This window comes from Papilio xuthus, unplaced genomic scaffold (assembly GCF_000836235.2).
Source record: "Papilio xuthus unplaced genomic scaffold, Pxut_1.1 DF828037.1, whole genome shotgun sequence".
Classification (NCBI taxonomy): Eukaryota; Metazoa; Arthropoda; class Insecta; order Lepidoptera; family Papilionidae; genus Papilio; species Papilio xuthus.
In genome coordinates, this window is record NW_013530612.1 from 1,084,858 (window position 1) to 1,107,573 (window position 22,716).

Genomic DNA, 22,716 nt, shown 5'->3' on the forward strand with positions numbered 1-22,716 from the left:
GAATATCCTAAATATTACGTACTAGCTGTAGCATGCGACTCCGTCCACGCGAGTTTAAAAAAAAAACTTAATTAGTACTCTAGTCTAACAAACATCCATCTAAACATTCGCATTTATAATATTAGTAAGAATTAAATAAGTAATTATTACTAAAACAGGATTTAAAAAAAAAACATTTTTAAAAAAAAAAAAATTTTTCATTCTTTATCCATGATTTGTATAAAAAAATACACTATTTTAGTGTTACAATAAGAAAAATATTAAGGAGTGGTGGCTTTAAGTCACATAAGACCTTATTACACGGCAAAAATACCCAACGAATGGGTACAGTCTTTCGTTTGACTCCACCCATTTGTACTAGATACGACTTTCTCTTTCCCTCTTATAGTATTAATAAAGGATGCAGAGAGGTCTTAATTTGATTTGATTAGACGTCGGTGGCGCAGTGCTTAATTTTTTAATCTACAAGCTATGGTTTTCATATTTCTTACTTCTTACTAATATTATAAATGCGAATGTTTACATTTATGTTTGTTACAAGGTAACTCCAGAACAGCTGCATAGATTTCGCTGAAATTTGTCATAGACGTAGAACATAGTCTGGAAGAACACATAGGCTACTTTTAAAGTTTTTTTTTTTAATTCCTCGCGTACGGACAGCTATTTTTTAAATATATCTGATGTTCTTACGTTGAAGGTAAACATCGTGATGCATACATCTGGTAAGAAATGGTACGTCTTTCACCTTCCATATTAAAATACCTTTTGTTAAGTAAAGTTATTTTCTTTCATTTGTTTTCTACTAGCTGTCGCCAGTGAGTCCGTTTTCAAGTAGTTAAAACTTAATAAGTAGTCTGTGTGTTCTTCCAGATTATGTTCTACATCTATGATAAATTTCTTCAAGAGTAATTAAGCCGTTCCGGAGATATCTTCTAAGAAAGTGGTGTTAGTTACACTATTTATAACTCAAGAACGGCTTTACTGATATGGCTGAAAATTGGTGAGGAGGTCGCTTAGTGCAAGGAGACGGACATAGGACTATTTATTCGATTTTTTGCGAATGTTTAGATGGATGTGATGTGTATGGATGGATGGGTGGGCTATACAAATTAAGTTTTTCATATATCCACGCGGACGGAGTCGCGGGCGACAGCTAGTTTATAATATTAGTAAGATAGAAGATGCATATTATTTAAACTATAAACAATTGCACAAATAAGTAATTGTTAATTTAGTTTGGACTTCTATTGATAGTTTGGAATTTATTTATTCTCTTTAAAAACAATTGCATCTTTATTTGTACAGCTTTTGTGCCAACTTATTGTTACGATTCATATATAAATGTGGGCTTAAATTATTTATATTTAAAATAAAGGACATCATGAATCGAATAATGTTAATATTGCTGGCATTGGTAAGTAATTATATTTTAAAATGTCAAAATATATTTTTACCTATTTGTCATACTTCTGTAGTGACTCTATGACAAATTTCTTTTTATTTATTGTTTTTAATTTTTATTTTACTTCTAGGCTCTAGTTGCTGTCGTACAGCCAAGTAAGTAAACTATTTAAGTTAATTTATTTTTACTTAATTTACATATAAAACTAGGAGGCCCGGCAGACTTCGTACTGTTTCAAATATGGGAAGAAAAAGGCTGTTTTACGGTTTTCTAGGCAATTATTCGAATTTTTCTCACCTTTCAAATCTTCTCTAACCCTCCACGAACAAAGACAAGATAAAATAGATCCGGTCAGTTCTCGACTTTTAGCGAGACTAACAGCATTAAATTTTTAAATATATTGTTAGGAAGAAAATCCGGAAATGAGCCAGTGTATTGACTCAACACTAGCCTTACTATAATGTCGACGTTTATGTCCGCCCCTCGCTATTCATTCTGACATTAGACATTGTAACGAAAGCACGTCAAACGCGCCAAAGGATGGTAATTAATAATGTCTAAAAATATATAGATAACTAGCTGTCGCTCGCGACTCCGTCCGCGCGGGATTAAAAATAGATGTTGGCCGATTTTCAGACCTACTCAATATACTCACAAAATTTCACGAGATTCGGTCAAGCCGTTTCGAAGGAGTATGGGAACGTAAATAGTGACACGAGAATTGTATATATAAGATATTGCTTAATAAAATAATAAATACGTTTTCTCAGATTGCATTAAACCTCCAAAAATAACTACGACAACGAAGACACCAACAACTTGCACAGATACAACAACAGAGGCACCGTCACCGTGCACCGATGGGACAACAACCAAACCGACAACAACCAAACCGACAACAACCAAACCGACAACAACCAAACCCAGCACAAAACCAACGGAACAACCAAGTTGCACAGATCAACCCGATCCTTCCTCGGATGACTTTAGTTATGCTGAAAGTGAAGCCGAAAGTATATCTTCAAGCAAAGGTGGTACAGCTTCAGCACTTTCTTTAGCGCAAAGCAAAGCTACTGGCAAAGGGAAGAGCTCTGCATTAAGCGCTGCATTGGCTTTCAGTGACAGTTCAAATGATTAATGTAATGTGTTATTTGTAATATATTTACGATAATTAAATTTATGAAATTATCAAAACGATTTTTATTTTTTAATTTAAATTTAGCAGACGTCCGCTACTAAGTCCGCGAGGAATGTAAAAAACAAATAGTAGTCTATGTGTTTTTCCAGACTATCTTCTACATCTATGACAAATTTAATCGTGATCCATCCAGAGATGTACTTTCTAAAAAACATCCATCCATCCATTAAAACATTTGCATTTATAATATTAGTAAGATTTAAAGCTTATTTTTATGATATGTTTATACCAAATATAACAGTGGTACAGCTCGTATTAACATCTTCGCACGAATTGTCCTCGCCCGGTGAAATACCACGACCTTACAGAAGACAGGCGTCAAGTGGAAGCAATTCCAACTACAGTCTGATGCGTGTGTGTCCCGGAGGCCTAATTTAGTCCTCTTTCCCTTTCGACCCTTTTTCTTGTAAGGAAAGGATGGGAAGTGGACTTTCTGGATGAGAGGGTCCATGGAAAGGGAAGACATTTTCTTTCTGTGCATCCTTTCCTCCGCCGATTAAACGCATATGCAATTGCGTATGTCTATGGGCAGCGGTCACTTCACTATTTCAGCGTTTTCAAGTGGCCGCTCGCTCGTTTGCCTCCTTATGATATAAAAAAAATCTGTTAATCTTGTTAAAATGATAATATCAAGCAACTCGTATCTCTGGCAGATAATAATTATATTATAAAACTATTAACAGACCCTAAGTTTATCATATAATTGCATTATTATCTAATAACGTAACATAAAACCGCAATCGAATAGATTTCGCGCCATTGTATTAACCCTCCAAATGTTTTGACAGCGTTACGCCATTTTTATAATTGAAATGTCACATGGGAGAGTCCGTTTTCACAATCGATTTAACTAGAGTTTAACTCGTAATTTGTAAACAAAAGATGTTATACTTAAATTAAATGATTACATCAATTTCAATATTTCATTGAATTTAACGTCTTTAAAAATATTTTATAGTTTAAGAATATATAAATATTACTGTAAGTTCTTACGGTGAAGGAAAACATCGTGATGCTGCACATATCTGAGAAGAAATGCAAAGATATGAAGTCAACCCGCACTTGACCAGCGTGGTTGACTATGGCCTAATCACCCTTAACTTAGGCTCCGAGCTCCTCAGTGGGGACGTATAGTGAGCTGATGATTGGGTCTGGACTGACTGTCTCTATTCCATACAAATGTAACCAGTACAGTTGAAATCCACAGTTCAGATATTCATCAGACAAAATACAGATTATATAAACTTCACTCCCAAATCGAATGAACTAAACAATAATACAACCTATAGTTAACTATCGCGTTAACAATAACAGTGTTACTAGGCTTAATAAATACGCCCCTCTAACCACACTTGATACTTCCATTGATAACCTAAAATTAAGATTTACGATATTTCTGTTTGGAATAAAAGATTAAAATTTCCGCTCACGGCCTTATTGTTTCCATGGTTTATAACATTTTAAAATTTCCCCAATAATTTAAAGTCTTTTTATTAAAAACTAGCTATCACCCACGACTACGTACGCGTGGATATATAAAAAAACTTAATTAGTGTAGACTATGTGTTCTTTCAGACTCTGTTCTATACGTATGCCAAATTTAATCGAGATCCGTTCAGCCGTTCTAGAGATATCTTCAAACATCCATCCATCCATCCACATCACATCCATCTAAACGTTCGCATTTATAATATTAGTAAGTTAAATAAAAAGCATACATTCGAAAAAAAAATGAATAAATAGTATCCGATGTCCGTCTCCTGGCTCTAAGCTACCTCCTCAACAATTTTCAGTCATATCTGTAAAGCCGTTCTTGATCTATAAATAGTGTAACTAACACGACTTTCTTTTATATATATAGATAGCTACTATTATTGTCTAACGTAGAGGAATGTATTGTTTCTCAAGATTATCGGTTCCGTTGTGAACTGTAGCATTCTTCCAGACTATGTTCTAAATGTATGCCAAATTTCATCGATATCTGATAAACCGTTCTGGAGATACCTTCAAACAAACATCCATCCATAACAACCCATCCAAATATTCGCATTTATAATATTAGTAAGATTATGTTTTTTAATTCATTAATAGTTCTGTCAGTTTGACATTGTAAAAAAATACTTTTTATATAGCTTCACTTAACTTTTTAATTTCCAAAAAGATCACAGCCAACCTAATAATCGTCCAATACTTTGTTTTTTTTTTCGACTGACTATTTAAAAAGTCAAATGTATGTAAAAGTGCGTAAAGGTCATAAATAAAGATTTAAATTGTTTGAGCACACGCCGATACACCGGGGACTCGTAAACTGACGCCCATACATTACTAATTAACACAATATTGTATTTTAATACTTAGGGTTCAGTATAAATAAAAAAATGGTGTAATAAATGTATGATATTCTTGACTAACTTGATGTTATCTTACTAATATTATAAATGCAAATGTTTAGATGTATGGATGTTTGTGTAAATGTATCTCCAGAACGGCTGAACAGATCTTGATGAAATTTGTCATAGATATAGAACATAGACTGGAAGAACAGATAGGCTACTAATTGTATTTGATATTAACTCCACGCAGACGGAGTCGCGGGCGACAGTTAGTGTGTAATAATAAAATAAATAACAAAAATATGTGAAAAAACATTTTTTAAATACATAAATATCGAATCGGAAGTTTTTCATTTTTATTTACAATTAAATAAAATAAAATATTATCGCACACAAAATCCGTTTTAATTTACCGTCTAAAGGAACGCTAAAATCATAAAAAAAAAAATGGAATCTAAAACCACGCGTGTCACATAACATTCAAATTAGGAAGCGGAACGGAACGCGACCTCGCGTCAGATTTGCCGCCATTTTTTCTGACAATTTTTTGCCGCTGTTTACGATCCGTGAAATATTGTTTCTTTTTCTATAAGTGGGACATAATTGATATCTCGTGTTAACAATTAGTTGATTCAAAAAAGAAAACGCATTATTTTCTTTACTTAGAAGTTCATCATCAGCTCAATATACGTCCCCACCGAGGGGCTCGGAGCCTACCCTGAGTTAAGGTTGATTAGACCATAGTCAACCACGCTGGCAAAGTGAGGGTTGGTTGACTTCACACATCTTTGAATTTCTTCTCAGATATGTGCAGGTTGCATCACGATGTTTTCCTTCACCGTAAGAACGTCGGATAAATGTACATATGTAAATCAGAAATCGAAAAACACATTGGTACATGGCGGGACTCGAACCCAGGAGCTGCAGATTGCAAGTCAAGTGCTTGACCACTGAGCCACCGAAGCACTTAGAAGTTACAAAACCATAAACATTTAATGCAACTTAAAACATCTGTGTTCATAATCTTTGTACTACATTATTTTTAAATCTACATCTGAACAAATATTTTGCAAATAATTAACAATATAAGTATAACTTAGATAAACAAAAAGACTTTCTTTTTTACATATTTGTAATTTATTAAATTGCATATTGTCCATATCTTTCGGATGGATGGATGTTTGTTAGAACGACTGCAAGAATCTCGCTGAAATTTGTCATAGATGTAAAACATACTCTGGAAGAACACATAGACTAATATTTAAGATTTTTAACGCAGACGAAGTCGCGGGCGACTGCTACTTTATCATAAATTCCTTTCCAGTGTTTTCGTTATCGTATTACAAAATATTTTTTTACTTTAATCAATATGGCAATTTAAAAATGCGCTTCTAAATTCGACGCTAAAGCCGAAGGGCTGGCTGTCTTTACTTGTACGTCATAGCAATCTCGTAACATAAACTAAAAAAAATTATGCGAAATTCAAAATTCCATTTTGACGCCTTGAATTTTGACGTTTGAGATGTCCCAACCAATGTTTAGTTTTTTTAATTTGCAATAGCTTTTTTGTTTTTACGGCAACTATAAAATGACGCGAATCATTAAAAAAAAATCGTGTTTCACGCGTACTTTATCTGTAATTTACATGACTATAAATTTGTGGTTATGTTATAAAAGACATGTTTTGTTATAAGACATTTTTAAAAAGAAATATTTCGCTCTGTGGTCGAGTCGAATTTTTATTATTTGTCAAATAACTTGTCATCGACAATATGAAATACCTTTTCTTCTTCCTTGTGGTAAGTTGTACAAAGAGTAAGACCATAGATAAACTTTTTTATCATAGTTCCTTTTCCTTTCATCGTCTTCCCGCCAAATCCTTTTCGCTTTCTTAATTTAAAATGGTAGGTTTTTTATATCATAAGGTGGGAAACGAGCGAGCGGGCACTTGAAATCGCTGAAATAGAGAAGTGACCGTTGCCCATAGACATACGCAATTGCATATGCATTGCCTACCTTTAATCGACGGAGGAGAGGATGCACAGATAGAAAATCTTTTCCATTTCCATGCATCCTCTCATCCGGAAAGTCCACTTCCACTTCCCATCCTTTCCTTATAAGAAAGTGGGTGGGAAGGGAAAGAGGACTAAATAAGGCCTCCAGGACGAACACTCATCAGACGAAACGCGGAATTGCTTCCACTTCACACCTGTCTTCTGTGTGGTCTTGGTATTTCACCGGGCGAGCCGGTACAATTCGTGCGAAGATGTTAAAGCGGGCTCCACCACTGTTAAAAGATTGACATTCAGACTACAGTGTCACAGGTAAAGGAAGGACACTAGAATTGTCTTTGGTCAAACTCCGACACAATGATGGCATAGTTGCGCGGGAATACTTGACAGTTGTCATATCTCTTCTGAATGGTCGTTGTACAGCCAGAGTCGAACTTGTGTTCAAACATGTTATTGCAAACTACCACTGTTAAATGATGTGTCTGGCTATCCCACTAGGCTGTAACAGTTTGAGATCTAGCACCCTCAGAGATTTTTACAGTTTTAAATGAGACTAAAATTCGCAGATTTGTAGCGACCTGGGCGATCGGTAAACCTCGCCCTATCCTAACGCCGGCTCTGTCTGGTTACAGACTTATATATACGTAATAATTTTTTCCTCAGGTCACCGTTGCGTTTTATAGTCCTGGTAAATCGGACGGTAAGTATTTTTTTAATATGCCACACGAGAAGTTCATTAAATTAGAACTGTCAGTGTGGCATTTCTCTTCTCTGTTCCGATATAAATAAAATGTTGTCGTCTTTTTCAGATGACAATGAATTAGCGAATGTTATTTGTAAGTATATTTATACATTACTAGCTGTCGCCCGCGACTCCGTCTGCGCGGGATTAATAATAGATGTTGGCCGTCAGACCTAGTCAATATGCTCACAAAATTTCAAGAGAATCGGTCAAGCCGTTTCGGAGGAGTATGGGAATGAAAATTGTGACACGAGAATTTTATTAGATTATTTGGAATTCTTTGACGCGAATGACATGCTTTCGTTACAAAGTCCAGTGTCAGAATGAATAGTGAGGGGACATAAACGTCGACATTTTAGTAAGGCTAATGTTGAGTCAAGTGGCTCATTTTCGTAATTTCTTCCTAACAGTATGTTAATATTGTCTTTTATGTTGGACCGAATTAGAGATGATTAGGTTATTTAATTTACAAAATATTTTTTTACAGCCGAAGGACTTAAAAAAGCATCTGATTTTAATGATAAGATATGTAAGTGTATTTTGTTTATTATTTAAACACGCTTTAGTTTACCAAAAAATCTAAAGCCTATATAACAAAAGTCCTAGCATGAGAATTTGGGAAAAAGTGCCGCGCGTAGAAATCTAATATAAATTTTGTTACGAATCTTGCAAATTTTCGTGCTATGACCCTTGAATGGAAACACTAACGCCTTGTCACAATTTTTATAATAGCTGTAGCGGAAATTACCAAAGATTCGAATGTCCAAACATGTCCAAACCAAACTAATCTTATTAAATCCTGCATTTTTATATTACAGCCGATATAGCAATGAAGTTTTTATCAAAAATTAACGGTGAGTTTCATATTTACAGCAATTTGAGTTTAGAAGCACACAAACATCGTGGGTTTCTGAAACCAAAGTACCCCGTTTTACGCGACTTCGTCCTCGCGGAATTAAAGAAATAATTAGTAACCTATGTGTTCCTCCAGACTATGTTCTACATCTATGACAAATTGCACCAATATTCGTGCAACCGTTCTGGAGATATCTTCAAAGAAACATCCATCTAAACATTCGCATTTATAATATTAGTAAGATTGTTATCTCTGTTATGTTAAAGATAAGGGAACGTACCCATACTACGTGACCCGTTTAGGGGGGGGGGAGTCCTTAAAATACTACGGTCAGTCACAGTAACGGGGGGGTGATTTTAGTTACGTAGTGGTTCCTTGTTTCTTTTTTCATAAAACATAATTCACTAGTAATTTAAATATGCATGCAGTCTTATGCTATAAAGAAGAGTATGAGACAAATTATAATTTTTTTCAAATTTTTACCTATGAAATGATTAAAAATCACAATTATGATTTACTACGTAAAAACTAAAGGGGGGTGTCTTGGCATGTACTAGTTGTCACCGAGGGGAGGGAGGGGTCGAAAAAACTAAAAAAAATTGATCACGTAGTATGGGTAAGTTCCCTAAAAACTGGGATGGTTTTGGTCTCAGAAACGAACGGTTAATCTTTTTATTATGACAATTGCTTGTGTAATTTTCACAGAACAAGTGGAGAACTTTATCGATAAAGTAAGACGAGGTAAGTTAATTAAAATAATTTCAAAGATAAAGAGAGCGTCGGTGACTCACTTGACCACATCACCATGTAGCAATGTGTTACATATGTACATTTATCGTATGTTGTTACGGTAAAGGAAAACATCGTGATGCTGCACATATCTGAGAAAGTTATGTGTGAAGTCTTGCACTGGACCAGCATTCACTATCACATAGTCTCACTTAGGTTAGACTCTGACCCTCAGTGGGAATGTATTGTGGACCTCATGATGTAAAAAGTTTCAATATAATTAGATTTAAATCTCAAACTCAGTTGAAAATTAATATGTTTATATCCTGTAGAGGCGCTACATTTTAATACAACGTTTTCCTTAACGTTACGAAAACATTCTCGTGCTAGGTCCCCAGTATTATTCCTGGAGTCTTGCAAAAGATCAGTGCAGTGTATCCGTTGACCCTCGTAGTCGCATTTGAGTTCACATGACTCTTTCCTTCAAAAGACTGAGTTTCTTTTTGAAGACCCTCCGATACAAATAAATTCCAGCTTGATACCTTCACGCGTTTTTGAGAAAAATGGTATTGACAAACAGACTGACGGACTACAGTGATCCTATAAGAGTTCCGATTTTTTTTCCTTTCGAGGTACTAAACCTTAAAAAGACACTTAGTATATGTTAGAGAGTAAAATTTATATTTTTAAAATATTCCTTGTATTATTGCAGCAAATATTTTCTCAAAGGCCAAAGATATCAGTGAAAACATAAGTAAGTATTTTAGTGTAAAACATATTTTATAACCCAACCAGGTAAATAAGAAACCTCGCGATTGCGCAAACATATAGTACAACATTCTTTACGCAGTTTAGAAAATAATATGCATAATAAAGTCGTCTATTTAAGCATGTTTATGTGGTTAGTGATCTTATGGTGAAGGAAAACATCGTGATGCTGCACATATCTGAGAAAGTTAAAGATATATGTTAAGTCAACCCGCACTTGGCCAGCGTGGTTGACTATGGCCTAATCACCCTTAATTTAGGGTAGGCTCCGAGCCCTTCAGTGGGGACGTATAGTGAGCTGATGATGATGTGCTTAGTTGGGCTATAACTCTAATACTTAATGTAACATATGAAGAAAAAGGAAACATTTATGGTATTAAAAGTTGCCAGATAGAAAAAAGGCAAATATAAATTTTCCCATCTTATAAAGTAACTGAAGAGCTGGTAACCTAGTAGAGCGTCGGTGGCTCAGAGGTTAAGCACATGACTTGTAATCTACAGGACTTGGGTTCGAATAATGTCATGTACTGATGTGTTACATTAACATATGTATATTTATCGTATGTTGTTACGGTGAAGGAAAACATCGTGATGCTGCACATATCTGAGAAAGTCAAATGTGTGAAGTATTGCACTGGACCAGCATTCACTATCACATACTCTCACTTAGGGTAGACTGCCCTCATGATGAAAGTATTTAAGATATTAGTTATATATGTATTCGTAAAATATATTTTTTCTTTGTCCAGATAATATAGCTACTGAAGCGGTTCAATCGAATAAGGACGTTGGTAAGTAAAGTTAAATATGAATTGTTTTTATAACATCTTTGCACCGGTAAGTAAAATTATAAACCTTCTTGAAGTGACGGCGGGTCGAAATGTACCCCTAACAATGTTTTACGCCAGTGTATGGTAGGTCTTTTTGGACCCACCAGTAAGAGTTTGTATTAAAATGATATAAATTTGCGGAAACATGATGTATATTTTCTTTACTGTTAGATTGACTTTGAATCGAACTTCCTTAGATTTGATTCTTCCATGGATTTGCCAAACAGGAAATGAGAAATAATTCAAATAGAAGCAGGTAAATAAGAATAAATAAAACAGAATTATCGTAAAAGAAACTTAACAGTTTTTTATTTTCTTATGCCTGTCTTTAAATATTGTCTCGCGTATGCAAGTTTTAGTTATAATTTTTATTTTTATCGCTTTTTTTCTGCAAGCAGAGCGCATGTGTTTCATCGTCAGTACTACGTAGGCTGAAAAGGCCTGCCGTATTTTAAAGAACGACTCCAATGTATATTGGTCTCCATCGAAATCTTACACAACACTTGAGATAATCGTTTATGACAAGCGAGACGGATATTTATTCGTCTGTAGTAACCGAAAGTACCTCGGCAGGCCGAAAAGGACCTGATCCGCAGTGAACGTGTTAAAATAAATTAATTGTGTAATTTACTTTTAATTTGTAAACTATGGTGTAGTTTAAACTACTTTTGGCTGTGCAACTCTTTTAAATTGTATTTGTATAAAAAATAATTTATATTTGACACTTTCAGCCAGCGCCATTTTGAATTCTCTTTCTGGTGAGTATTTGTTACTGAATTTGTTGGAATTTTTTACTTAAAAACATTTTTATAATTAATTTTGATTTAAACGTAAAATAATAAACAATTTTCTTAATGTTTAAATATATTTTATTCAATACATTCAAAAACTCACAGATGTGGTGCAGGAAGTGGCTGACGGTAAGGTTTTTTCTTTTTAATTAAAATCCTAAAGAGATAAGATGTGTTTTAATGTTTTGAATAGACACAAAAAGTACTGTATTAAGTTTTTAAAATGTCATATTAGCTTACGCCCGACATCATATGTGACATATGTGTTATTTCAGAATCTAATCTGTAACACAAATTTAATCTAGATCGTAATAAACATCCATCCAAATCGTCGATTATAGGCAACGTATCTGCAATTGCGGTTGTCTATGGGCACCGGTCGCTTTTTTATTTCAGCAAATTAAAATCGCTAGCTTGTTTGCCACCTGACATAAAAATTTATATTAGTAAAATTATTGCCACAGGTAAAAATAAATAGGATATTTAAAGTTAATATCGAATTAAATTATTATTAAATTAAATAAATAATTAATTATTCTTTAACAGTTATAAAAGATATTATTAAAGAAGCAAAGGATGACGCTAAAAGTAAGTGAAATACGTATTTTATATAATATTGTAGAATTCAATTGCCGTGACAGTTGTATAAATATTGTTGGTTAGGGCGTCCGTGGCTTAAGAGCGAAGCACTTGACTTGTGTAGCAATTTGTTAAATTTACATATGTACATTTATCGTATGTTGTTACGGTGAAGAAAGTCAAAGATATGTGTGAAGTCTTGCACTGGGCCAGCATTCACTATCACATAGTCTCACTTAGTGTAGACTCTACCCTCAGTGGGGATAATAAGCTGATGATATTATTGTCTTTATTTCGTCAAAGAGATTGAAAGGGATGGCATATCTATAATTGTCCGTGCAGACGAATTTAAGGTTATCTTTAGTACTAAAAGGAAAGTTATTCGCTATTTTTAAGTATTATTATAAATTATTGCTATTTCCAGGTGTAGCTGATGCTCTAGCAAGTTGAAATAATTACCTAATCTGTGAATAAAACGAATTTTCAAAGAATTATATTTTTATTTATTATCTAGCGCGCCCGTGAATTATTTAGCTATGAAGTTATGTCAAAATTGACCCACCCGCTACGGAGATAACACGGTACAAACGCGGAATTGCGAACACATATACTTTAAATTCTTTGTATAGATATATTACTAACTAGCTGTTGCCCGCGACTCCGTCCGCGTGGATATATAAACTTAGTGTAGCCCAACCACATCACATCCATCTAAACATTGGCCTTTATGATATTAGTAAGTTAAATAAAAAGCAGGCAAAAAGGCATAAATTCGAAAAAAAATGAATAAATAGTATCCTATGTCCATCTCCTGGCTCTAAGCTACCTCCTCGACAATTTTCAGTCATATCGGTAAAGACGTTCTTGAGTTATAAATAGTGTAACTAACACAACTTTCTTTTATATATATAGATTATAAATAAAACTCTTTATAATTTTGTTATCATTTTATTTATATACAATGTTATGTAATGAGATATAAAAAACTTATGTAAACAATTTTACCTTTATATATAAGTTACAAACAGACATCTTTGTCTCATTTATTTACTATATTGACATGACAAAATCCATAGACAATAAATTTCGTAGTATAATTTCTCTTTTATATTAAATTCCTCCTTTTTTTAATAAATATGAAAGAATTGACTAAACACTCACGTATATTCGTCCGGTGTCGGCACCGACTAGTTTCGAGCCCATCGGGGGCCCTTCAATCAAATCAATATACGTGAGTGTTTAGCCGTGTTTATATATCAGTTTAGTATAATATCTCACGAAAGTTATCTCACGTAATTTAATGAAAGAATTGAAATATACTTATTAAATATTTAGGATAGGCAGAGGTTAGAAATTTTAATTTTATTTAAACTTGGCACATCTTCGATTCTATCCACCGACAAGGATATCTCACAAGCGCCCCGTCTGTCACAAGATTCTTGTCGTACTGCATCTGACATGTCATGTTTATTCTTTTATGTCATTTTCTGTTTATTGTGTCAGAATTACCTGCATTAGCAGCGCATCTTAACTGTACGTTATAAAGTCTGTTATTAGTATATATAATCTGTCATTTACAACCAAAATGTGACATAGATTTCAAAAAATTACCAATCATGTCACATAAGGTTGACATTTATTACCAACTAGATTCTCGCGACTTCGTCCGTGTAATATACTGTCTTTGAGCTGGGCGATACTGTACAGTACTTGGAAATTGCAACATATTTTTCTAAAATTAAATATTTTATCTGGCTTAAACTTAGCCTAAGTTACTCCTTATTACATCAGCTACCTGCTAATAAAGGTTTTGTCTAAATCGGCCCAGCCATTTCAGAGATTAACCGCCACAAACAAACAGACAAAAGTTGTATAAAATGTTATTTTTGGTGTATGTACCGTATGTATTCATATATAAGTAGTAAAAAACGGTTAATTCAATATTATAAACAGACACTCCAATTTTATTTATATGTATAGATGTGTTATATCTTATATATTTAAATGAGCAATTCTTGTATATATATAATTGGAATCTCGGAATCGGCTCCAACGATTTTCATCAAATTTAGTATAATATATAGGGGGTTTGGGGGGCGATAAATCGATCTAGCTAGGAATCATTTTTAGAAAATGTCATTTTATTCGTGTTTTATCGATAATCAACTTAAACATAAACTTAACTTTTCTATCGGTAAGATCGAAAAATATTATTCATATTTCATCATTTTATTAGTAATTCGTACTTAATAATCTCATATTAGCAATATTACCAAGTTTTGACACTTTCACAATATCGACAGTAATAAAGAGTATAAATAATAAATCTTCATTCGTTACATCACCAACTAACAACAAATTCATTATTTCCTTTAGCAATAAATAAATCAGAACAATTCTTTTGTGAATCGTTTATTTTTTCTTCTGCCAACGGATAAATATCTTTCTTATCATCTTTCCTCTTCTTACAAATGCTGTATCTTTTAGTTTTTATATTCAAATGTACCTTTAAATATTACATTTACTGTTAGTTAATTAAGAAAAATAGAAATTGAAAATTGCCCGCAATTTCATCCAGAATTAAAATAACAAGTAACTAACTAACTAGTAACAAATAAAGTTCAAGAACTTTCAAAACTGTTCAGTAGTTTTGGAGTCTATTCAATACAAACAGACAAATCTTTCCTCTTTATAATATTAATACAGATAATTCTAACATCCTGTATCGTAAATGACAGAACAGATTTGTGACAAGTGAGGTGTCATTCGATTCGTATTCTTACAAAGAGTGTCATAGATACAGTCAATTGGATTTTTTTGCTTTTTAATTAACAAAAAGTGTTATCAAATAAAAGACAAAGCGGAAATTTTATACCTTTTAAGCTAGATTTTTAATAAAAAAAATCTTTGATTAAGAATTATCGGCGAATTTCGACCAATTGGCGAATATAAAGTATTCTTACCTGTCTATTATGTTTATATAAATTCGATTTCTGTGAAAATGTCGTTGGACAATATTCGCAGATGAAAGGTCTTTCCCCTGTATGTGTACGGATATGAGATTCTAATTGAACTTTAGTCTGAAATAAATAAAAATATAAACTATAGTTGTATGTTATAGGGCCCTAAGATAGGACATACTTTAGGCCCTTAGTTTCCATTGCTGCAATTGAACTTTAGTATGAAATAGAAAAAAAAATATTACATTGTTGTTATAGGGCCCTAACATAGAACATGTTCGAGGCCCTACACATATTACTATAGTATGAAATAAATATACATGATAAAATTACATTTAGTTTCGAATTTAAAAGCGAAAGTAGTTTTTGAGTTTTTCTTGAACAAATATTGAGTTTATTTTTTAATTTAAAAATCCACATAGTAGTTTTTGAGTTTATCTTGAACAGTATTTTTTTCTGTATTTATCAATAATTATACATACTGGAAATCCTTTACCGCAGTAGTGACACATTTTATTATTAGGTCTATCACGATGTACATATCTAATATGTTGATCTAAACCAACACGATTCTTTGTGGCCTGAAAATAACACAAGTTCAGTTCAATTCCTTGTTTATGGCTCTCCCATAGTGGATTGGGCCAGACCATAGATACTTGATATTTATGGTATTATTCCAGTTTGGAAGAGACTTACAACCTTAGGTATTAGATTCTTAATGTATGGATCAAAAGCTTTGTGCAAAGGTATACCGCATAAATCAGCCCCTGGTGCTCAGATTTTGAATTTTTTTTTTCAATAGGTCTAAAGATATGAAAAGATAAAATTCATATTTGAAACTATAGCTACTAAGGTAGATACTGAAATAAAGCTTTTGATCCTTTAAGAAACACTGTATAAATAAATAAAGCAAATTTAGGGTTCACATGTAGTAGCAGGCAAGCAAGGTAAGGTAAGTCAAGGTAGGAGCAAGCAAACATACAATTTTAGTATCATAGATATATATATTGCCTTGTGTATTAAAAGGCAAAGTGTATATAAGTTATTTACCTTATTACATATATGACAGTTATATACTTTATGTAAATGTTTATCTTCTATATGGTCTCTTAGTTTTGTTTTGTCAGCAAAACGTTTATTACAATGATCGCAAATAAATCTGGAAGATACATTTATATTTTTAGGATTTAAGTAGTTTTTGAGTTCTTTTTTAATGAAAACTAAATCTCATCAATAAATATACAAAAAATAGAACAGTTTTACGTAGTGTTTGGGTAGTTTTTGAGTTTTTCGAGACATAAAAAATTAAACCTTTTTTATATTATAATATTAGTAAACAAGTGAATTTTCTTTCAAGAATAAAGAAAATATACTGTACACTAGTAGAGGTCCCCAAGATAAATCGGCTCAGTAGTTTTTGAGTTTATTTGAGCCAAATACATTTTTTTATAAATTATGTGTTTTTATTCTAGTTGTCTCTGTTATTGTCTATAGAGAAAAAAGGGATAGAAAAGGGATTTAATATTAATAAGTTTAAAAGGACCTACTTTAGTTGATCTCTTGATACGTGTTTCAAACTATTACGCAAATGTCTCTTATAGGAACATATTGATGAGAATTCTATACTACAAGTGACACAAAACGCTGCCCCACTATTCGTTGCTTTTGTCTGAAACAAATATGACATGACAAGGTAACTTGACTGACAAATATCCGACACGTGACCCTAAATTATAATCCTTGTCGTAGCTGTCTTGTTTGTTATTTTCTATGTCTATGTATGTTTTACATATTTTATGACAGTACTAACAACGTTAAAGCACCTTTCATTGGGATAAATAACTTTGTCTGTCGGTACGACAAAGATTTTGTTACATGTACAGGGTGGTTGCTTTTGAGCTATTGTAATTTACATCACATGAGCTTAGTTGACTTTTTAATATAATGATTCAGTGATTTTTATGTTTGTATGTATATTGTAATGGTTCTCAATTGAATTGTAACATCCTGTATCATAAATGACAGAACAGATTTTGACAAGTGAGGTGTCATTCGATTCGTATTATTCCCTAGAGTGTCATAAACGTACAGGCAGATTTTTTTGAAATATAAATGTTAAGTAATTATATAAATTATTTAAGATAAATAATACCTTAGTATCATGTTTTTCAAGATGCCGTTTCAAACTTGTTCTCCAACGAAATACTTTATCACATATTGTACACGGAAATGTGTTTTGTAACTCATGTACCGCCCTGGAAATATATACCGACAGTTTATAAACTGACTAAGAACGTTGTTACTTAAAATAATGTAGACTTTCATACAGTTAACATAAAGAGCACTGTTAGTACATTTTAATGTTAAACACGCGGATAAATAATTTCATTCACTTGTACACAGTACGATTCGTTCATATCATTCACTTATGAAAAGAAACCGTTCATTTCAGTCACTTCTTTACGAAACGAAGTGTTTATTTCATTCACTTACGAACAAAAGAAACCGTTCATTTCAGGCACTTGTTTACGAAACAAAGTGTTTATTTCATTCACTTGTACACAATAGGATTCGTTCATATCATTCACTTGTGAATAGCACCTTTCACTTCATTCACTAACTACATGAACTCATTTCATTCACTCTTATTGTTCATTCCATTCACGTATCAATTTTTTTCATTCATCGAGCAGACAGTAATATTTTTTTCTATACTCACAGTCTATGGTTGACGAGACCCGCTCTATGGCTAAATGTCTTCTCACAATCTGTGCACTGCACTCTAGATTTATGACTATCTCTATGGTAACGATGGCTGTCTATTGAACTGTTGAAGTAAATTAAATTACTATATTTTAAGAATAAAATAAACATATTTTAAGCAACTTTTACGTTTACATGTATGTTCATTTAATTTGTAACATCCTGTATCGTGAACGAGTAAACAGATTTTGACAAATGAGGTATCATTCGATTCGTATTCTTCCCTAGAGTGTCACAAAATATATACGCGTCAAAAATCCTAATTCAGTCGGATTAAAAAAGTAAAAAAAAACAAAATATCATACTTAGATATCTTCCCACAGAGATTACATTGATATTTTTTTAAAGATATCTCATGCGTTGTGTAGAAATGTTGCTCTATCGCCTTCTTGTCTAGGGTACGTTTCTGACAGATCACACACTCGTATCTATGGTCAGTAAATACAGATTAAATAAAACAACTATATTTATAAACCAAATGATAATTAGTAAAGATAGTTTTCGCGCGACTCTGCGCGTTATTAAAAAAATAGTAGCCGATGTGTTCTTCTAAACTATGTTCTACATCTATGACAAATTTCAGCAAGATCGATGCATCTGTTCTGGAGATACCTTCTAACAAACATCCATCCATCCATCCAAAAGTTTCACATTTATGACATTAGTAACATAGGAAGGGGAGATAGACTTGACAGAGAGAACAAAGAAAGGATATATCATTTTTAATCTTATCCTCAGACAGGCTACGAAATTAAGAATTAGAAACAATTTTTCATTTCTATTTTTAAACAAATGTTTCGACAATGTAAACGCACAGATATACACTAAAAACACATAAAAAAATGACTTACCTTTTAAAATGTCTTTTACAATGTTCAGAAAAAGATTCAACTGACGCAAGAGAAATACTGCATATAGGACATCTGTGTGTACCTAAATCCTAATAAAACAAAAGATTTAATAAAAAAAAACTTCAAAAAATAAGCTTTTATTATATACATTTTATAATCTATTTAACGGCTAAAACACCAAGTACGTAGTCACCGACTAGTTATTAACCCATTAGGGCCCTATACCAGTCACTCACACTAATGAAGGGCCCTAGTCGGAACCGACACTGGATAAACTGACTTGATTATTTTACCTAATTTTAATGATAATTATTAACCTATGTGTTGTTCCAGACTATGTTCTATATGTATGACAAATTTTAACAAGATTCATTGAGATGTTCCGGAGAAATTCTAACATACATGTATCAGTGGTAGAGTCCGCTTTAACATGTTCGCAGGAATTGTCCTCGCTCAGTGAAATACCACGACTATACAGAAGACATGCCTAAAGTGGAAGCTATTCCAAGTATAGTCTGAGGAGTGTGCGTCTCGGTGGCCTAATTTAGTCTTGTTTCCCTTCCCACCCTTTTTCTTATAAGGATGGTAAGTATAAGTGGACTTTCCGGATGAGAGGATGCATGGAAAGGGAAGACATTACTTTTCTGTGCATCCTCTCCTCCGTGGATTAAAGGTAGACAACGCATATGCAATTGCGTATGATTATGAGCAACTGTCGCTTCGCTATTACAGCGATTTCAGGTGACCGCTCGCTCGTTTGCTAACTTATGATATAAAAAGAAAATATATATATAAAGTACTTACAGATTTATGTTTGTTCATATGTGTGTTATATGTTTTATTACTATTATATCCAATAATACAACTTTCACATTTATATTTCGCTTTAGTAAATACATCTCTTGTTTTCTCTTTCTCCCTCTCTAATAACATCTCTTCGTAAGTCAATTCAATTATTAATATCTTCTTTTCACTGTCGTCTAAAGGTTTTTTCAACTGAAAGAACAAAATAAAAACATACAGACAAATCAAACCTCCTTGGTTTTGTCAGTAAAAAAAATCCTTAAAAAAGTCAATATTTTATAATTTATCTATACAAAATAGCCAGGGGTTTTGATGACAAAATTCATTTTCTTTTCATTTTTTTTTTAATTTAGGTATATCTAGTCTGATTATAAATTATCGGAATTAAAAATCTAACTGCAACATACCTTTTTGGTACTCTTACTCTTTTTAACTTTACCTCTTTCTCTTTTACTCTTTTTATTCTTTGAACTTATAAACTTCTGTAATTCAGTTTCCAGTTCTAAATCGGAACAATCTGATGTTGACTCTTTTGTGTCAGAATATTCTTGTAAATCTGAAAGAAAATTATTAAACACTGAATGTCATCCGCAAGGAATTAAAAACAAAACTTTAGTCTATGTGTTCTTCCAGACTATGTTCTACATCTATGACAAATTTCATCAAGATCCATGCAGCTGTTCCGGAGATACCTTCTAACATACATCCATCTTAACATTTATAATATTAGTAAGATATGGCCTTACTATAAATAGCTTAGTAACTAAAATAATTATGACACTATTATAAATGTGAATGTTTAGATGTATGTTAGAAGATATCTCCAGAACAGCTCAACGGATCTCGCTGAAATTTGTCATAGATGTTAAACATAGTCTGGAAGAACACGTAGGCTACTAATTATTTACTATAGCATAAATACCTTTGTCATATTCAATTTTCAATTCATCTTTAACACAAACAATCTGTAAATCTTCTGGTTTGTTTGTATCAATATCTCTTGAAGTTATTCCATCAGTCTTTTCATTATTCTAAAATTAAAAAAAATTTAAAATATATATATATATACATAGAGTGTTTAAATAGAAACTCATAGAAATACCTGAATATTAGATATCTCTGTATGTCTATCTTGTTCTACATCTGAATTGTCAGATAGTAAAGTGTCTATTTCTTCCAAATGATTGCTGACTGTATCATCTGTAAAGTATATGAAGAAAAAAAAATAAGTAATAAAAATTTCAAAGTTATAAAAAAATCCTAGTCAAATTATATATTGTCCAAATTCACATATGATCTGTGACATAAATACAATTCTATCAAGTATGTCATATACTCAAATTAAACATTCAAATGAAATAACACTGTCAAATTAATTAAAAAATAAAAATTACATACTGACCAAATTCACAATTTTACTGTGACATAAATAAATACTAGCAATTACCTTCAATTTTTAATTCATCTTTAACACAATCCAATTGACTCCATTCTTGGGACCAATCATTATTTGGTACTATGTTAATATTTTTATTAACAACAACTTTCAATCTAGGAGGCCTAGATACATCTGAGAGAAGACGTTCTACAAGATTCTAGAAAAAAAATATAACATCATCTCACTATCCATCCCCGACAAGGAGCTTGGTGTCTACACTGAGTTAGGAGCTATAGTCAACCACCCAAAATTGTGAATAGCAAGCAGGCACAAAAGATCATTTTTTTTATATCATAAGGTGGCAAACGTGCTAGCGGCCACCTGAAATCGCTGGAATAGCGAAGTGACCGTTGCCCATAGACATACGCAATTGCATATGCGTTGCCTACCTTTAATTGACGGAGGAGAGGATGCACAGAAAGAACAAATATTTTCCTTTTCCATGCATCCACTCATCCGGAAAGTCCACTTTCCATCCTTGCCTTATAAGAGAAATAGTGAGAAGGGAAAGAGGACTAAACTAGGCCTCCGGAATGCACACTCATCAGACGAACCGCAGAATTGCTTCCACTTCACGCCTTGCTTCTGTGTGGTCGTGGTATTTCACTGGGCGAGCCGGGACAATTCATGCGAAGATGTTAAAGCGGGCTCTACCACTGTTATAAAATGGTCTTTAGCCTATCCATAGAGGTCAATGGTTGACCCTTAACACTATTGACCTACTTACCTCACTTGTGTAAGTCTGCAGTATCCTATATGAATCTTTTACTTGTTCCCTGAAGCTAACATCTCTCTTTAATATTGCTTCACATTCCCAGCATATTGTTATAGATTTTGGTATATCACAGTGCTGCCAACATAAAATAAATAACACTAGCTTTTGCCCTAAGGGTGAAAAATATCTGTGATAAATTTCTATAATATGTGTTTAACTGTTGGGGCATTATCAAGTAAATATTTAAATCAAAGGTACAGAACTTTACATATTTCCAGGATCATAGAAGCTAGTGTAATCAACCTAAATATCTTTCTTAATCTATGTCAAATCTCACTAAGATTTATGCAGTTCTGGATACCTTCTTACAAACATCCATCCATCTAAATATACGCATTTATAGTAAGTAATTTATTAGTAAGATTTACTTGAATTTACACAGTATACAGTGTTATGTTCAAATACTAATATTAATATTCATAATCTCTGCCTGCTCCTTTAATTCACAAGTCTGGATTATCATGTCATTTTTCTGTGATGAAATAGAGAAAGGAATATTACGTATACTCACAGGAATTTCTCTAATACAATCCAAATAATACTTCATAATATCAATTGATTTTAATTCTTGTAAAGACTTTTCCACACACAAACAAGCCATACATAGCAGATTGTTTACAGCCTCAGTTTTAGACTCCATTATAAATATTTACTTATTTATTATTATAAAGATATTAAAAGTAAGTTAATTTTAAAAATATATTTCGAGACATTTCACATCTTATTACTTAAACATATAGTTCGATGAACATTTTTATTAAGCACTTATTTTAGGAAAAATATGACATTTAAGTTATTGATTAATTAAACAACACTGTAAAAGTTGAAGGAATTTGAAGGAATAACATTTTTGAAAACAAAACAAACCGCAGCCATTATTACCAT

The 22,716-nt window shown here is 32.7% G+C and overlaps 3 protein-coding genes across 3 annotated transcripts; 2 read left to right on the forward strand and 1 right to left on the reverse strand.

Moving 5' to 3' along the window:
* The first annotated feature begins 1,381 nt into the window (after window positions 1-1,381).
* Window positions 1,382-2,540, forward strand: LOC106114569 (integumentary mucin C.1-like). The gene is made up of 3 exons (XM_013307831.1): window positions 1,382-1,414; window positions 1,533-1,557; window positions 2,173-2,540. The coding sequence occupies exons 1-3, from the start codon at window positions 1,382-1,384 to the stop codon at window positions 2,538-2,540; spliced, it is 426 nt and encodes a 141-aa protein (XP_013163285.1).
* A 4,092-nt stretch (window positions 2,541-6,632) lies between these two features.
* Window positions 6,633-12,731, forward strand: LOC106114651 (uncharacterized). The gene is made up of 12 exons (XM_013307928.1): window positions 6,633-6,732; window positions 7,609-7,645; window positions 7,755-7,781; window positions 8,175-8,216; window positions 8,506-8,541; window positions 9,249-9,284; window positions 9,985-10,026; window positions 10,790-10,831; window positions 11,602-11,628; window positions 11,767-11,790; window positions 12,208-12,249; window positions 12,665-12,731. The coding sequence occupies exons 1-12, from the start codon at window positions 6,706-6,708 to the stop codon at window positions 12,688-12,690; spliced, it is 408 nt and encodes a 135-aa protein (XP_013163382.1). The 5' UTR covers window positions 6,633-6,705; the 3' UTR covers window positions 12,691-12,731.
* Window positions 12,732-14,581: 1,850 nt separating this feature from the next.
* Window positions 14,582-22,592, reverse strand: LOC106114604 (zinc finger and BTB domain-containing protein 41-like). The gene is made up of 16 exons (XM_013307871.1): window positions 22,343-22,592; window positions 21,784-21,906; window positions 21,066-21,213; window positions 20,721-20,818; window positions 20,541-20,649; window positions 20,026-20,174; window positions 19,619-19,810; window positions 18,815-18,903; window positions 18,269-18,391; window positions 17,920-18,027; window positions 17,353-17,455; window positions 16,748-16,869; window positions 16,251-16,359; window positions 15,683-15,781; window positions 15,204-15,320; window positions 14,582-14,746 (listed from the first exon to the last, which is right to left on the reverse strand). Exons 1-16 carry the CDS (start codon window positions 22,469-22,471, stop codon window positions 14,582-14,584), a joined length of 1,983 nt encoding a protein of 660 aa, XP_013163325.1. The 5' UTR covers window positions 22,472-22,592.
* Between the last annotated feature and the right edge of the window lie 124 nt (window positions 22,593-22,716).

Bases quoted from the DNA above. Each gene is read 5' to 3' on its own strand.
- LOC106114569 (XM_013307831.1), top strand. From the start codon at position 1,382: ATGAATCGAATAATGTTAATATTGCTGGCATTG. The intron at 1,415-1,532 runs GTAAGTAATTAT...TTTTACTTCTAG, and splicing joins TGTTAATATTGCTGGCATTG to GCTCTAGTTGCTGTCGTACA. The intron at 1,558-2,172 runs GTAAGTAAACTA...ACGTTTTCTCAG, and splicing joins AGTTGCTGTCGTACAGCCAA to ATTGCATTAAACCTCCAAAA.
- LOC106114651 (XM_013307928.1), top strand. From the start codon at position 6,706: ATGAAATACCTTTTCTTCTTCCTTGTG. The intron at 6,733-7,608 runs GTAAGTTGTACA...TTTTTTCCTCAG, and splicing joins ACCTTTTCTTCTTCCTTGTG to GTCACCGTTGCGTTTTATAG. The intron at 12,250-12,664 runs GTAAGTGAAATA...TGCTATTTCCAG, and splicing joins AGCAAAGGATGACGCTAAAA to GTGTAGCTGATGCTCTAGCA.
- LOC106114604 (XM_013307871.1), bottom strand. From the start codon at position 22,471: ATGGAGTCTAAAACTGAGGCTGTAAACAATCTGCTATGTATGGCTTGT. The intron at 21,907-22,342 runs GTGAGTATACGT...TTATGTTGGCAG, and splicing joins ATTGTATTAGAGAAATTCCT to CACTGTGATATACCAAAATC. The intron at 16,360-16,747 runs GTAGGTCCTTTT...TGTATCTTCCAG, and splicing joins GTATCAAGAGATCAACTAAA to ATTTATTTGCGATCATTGTA.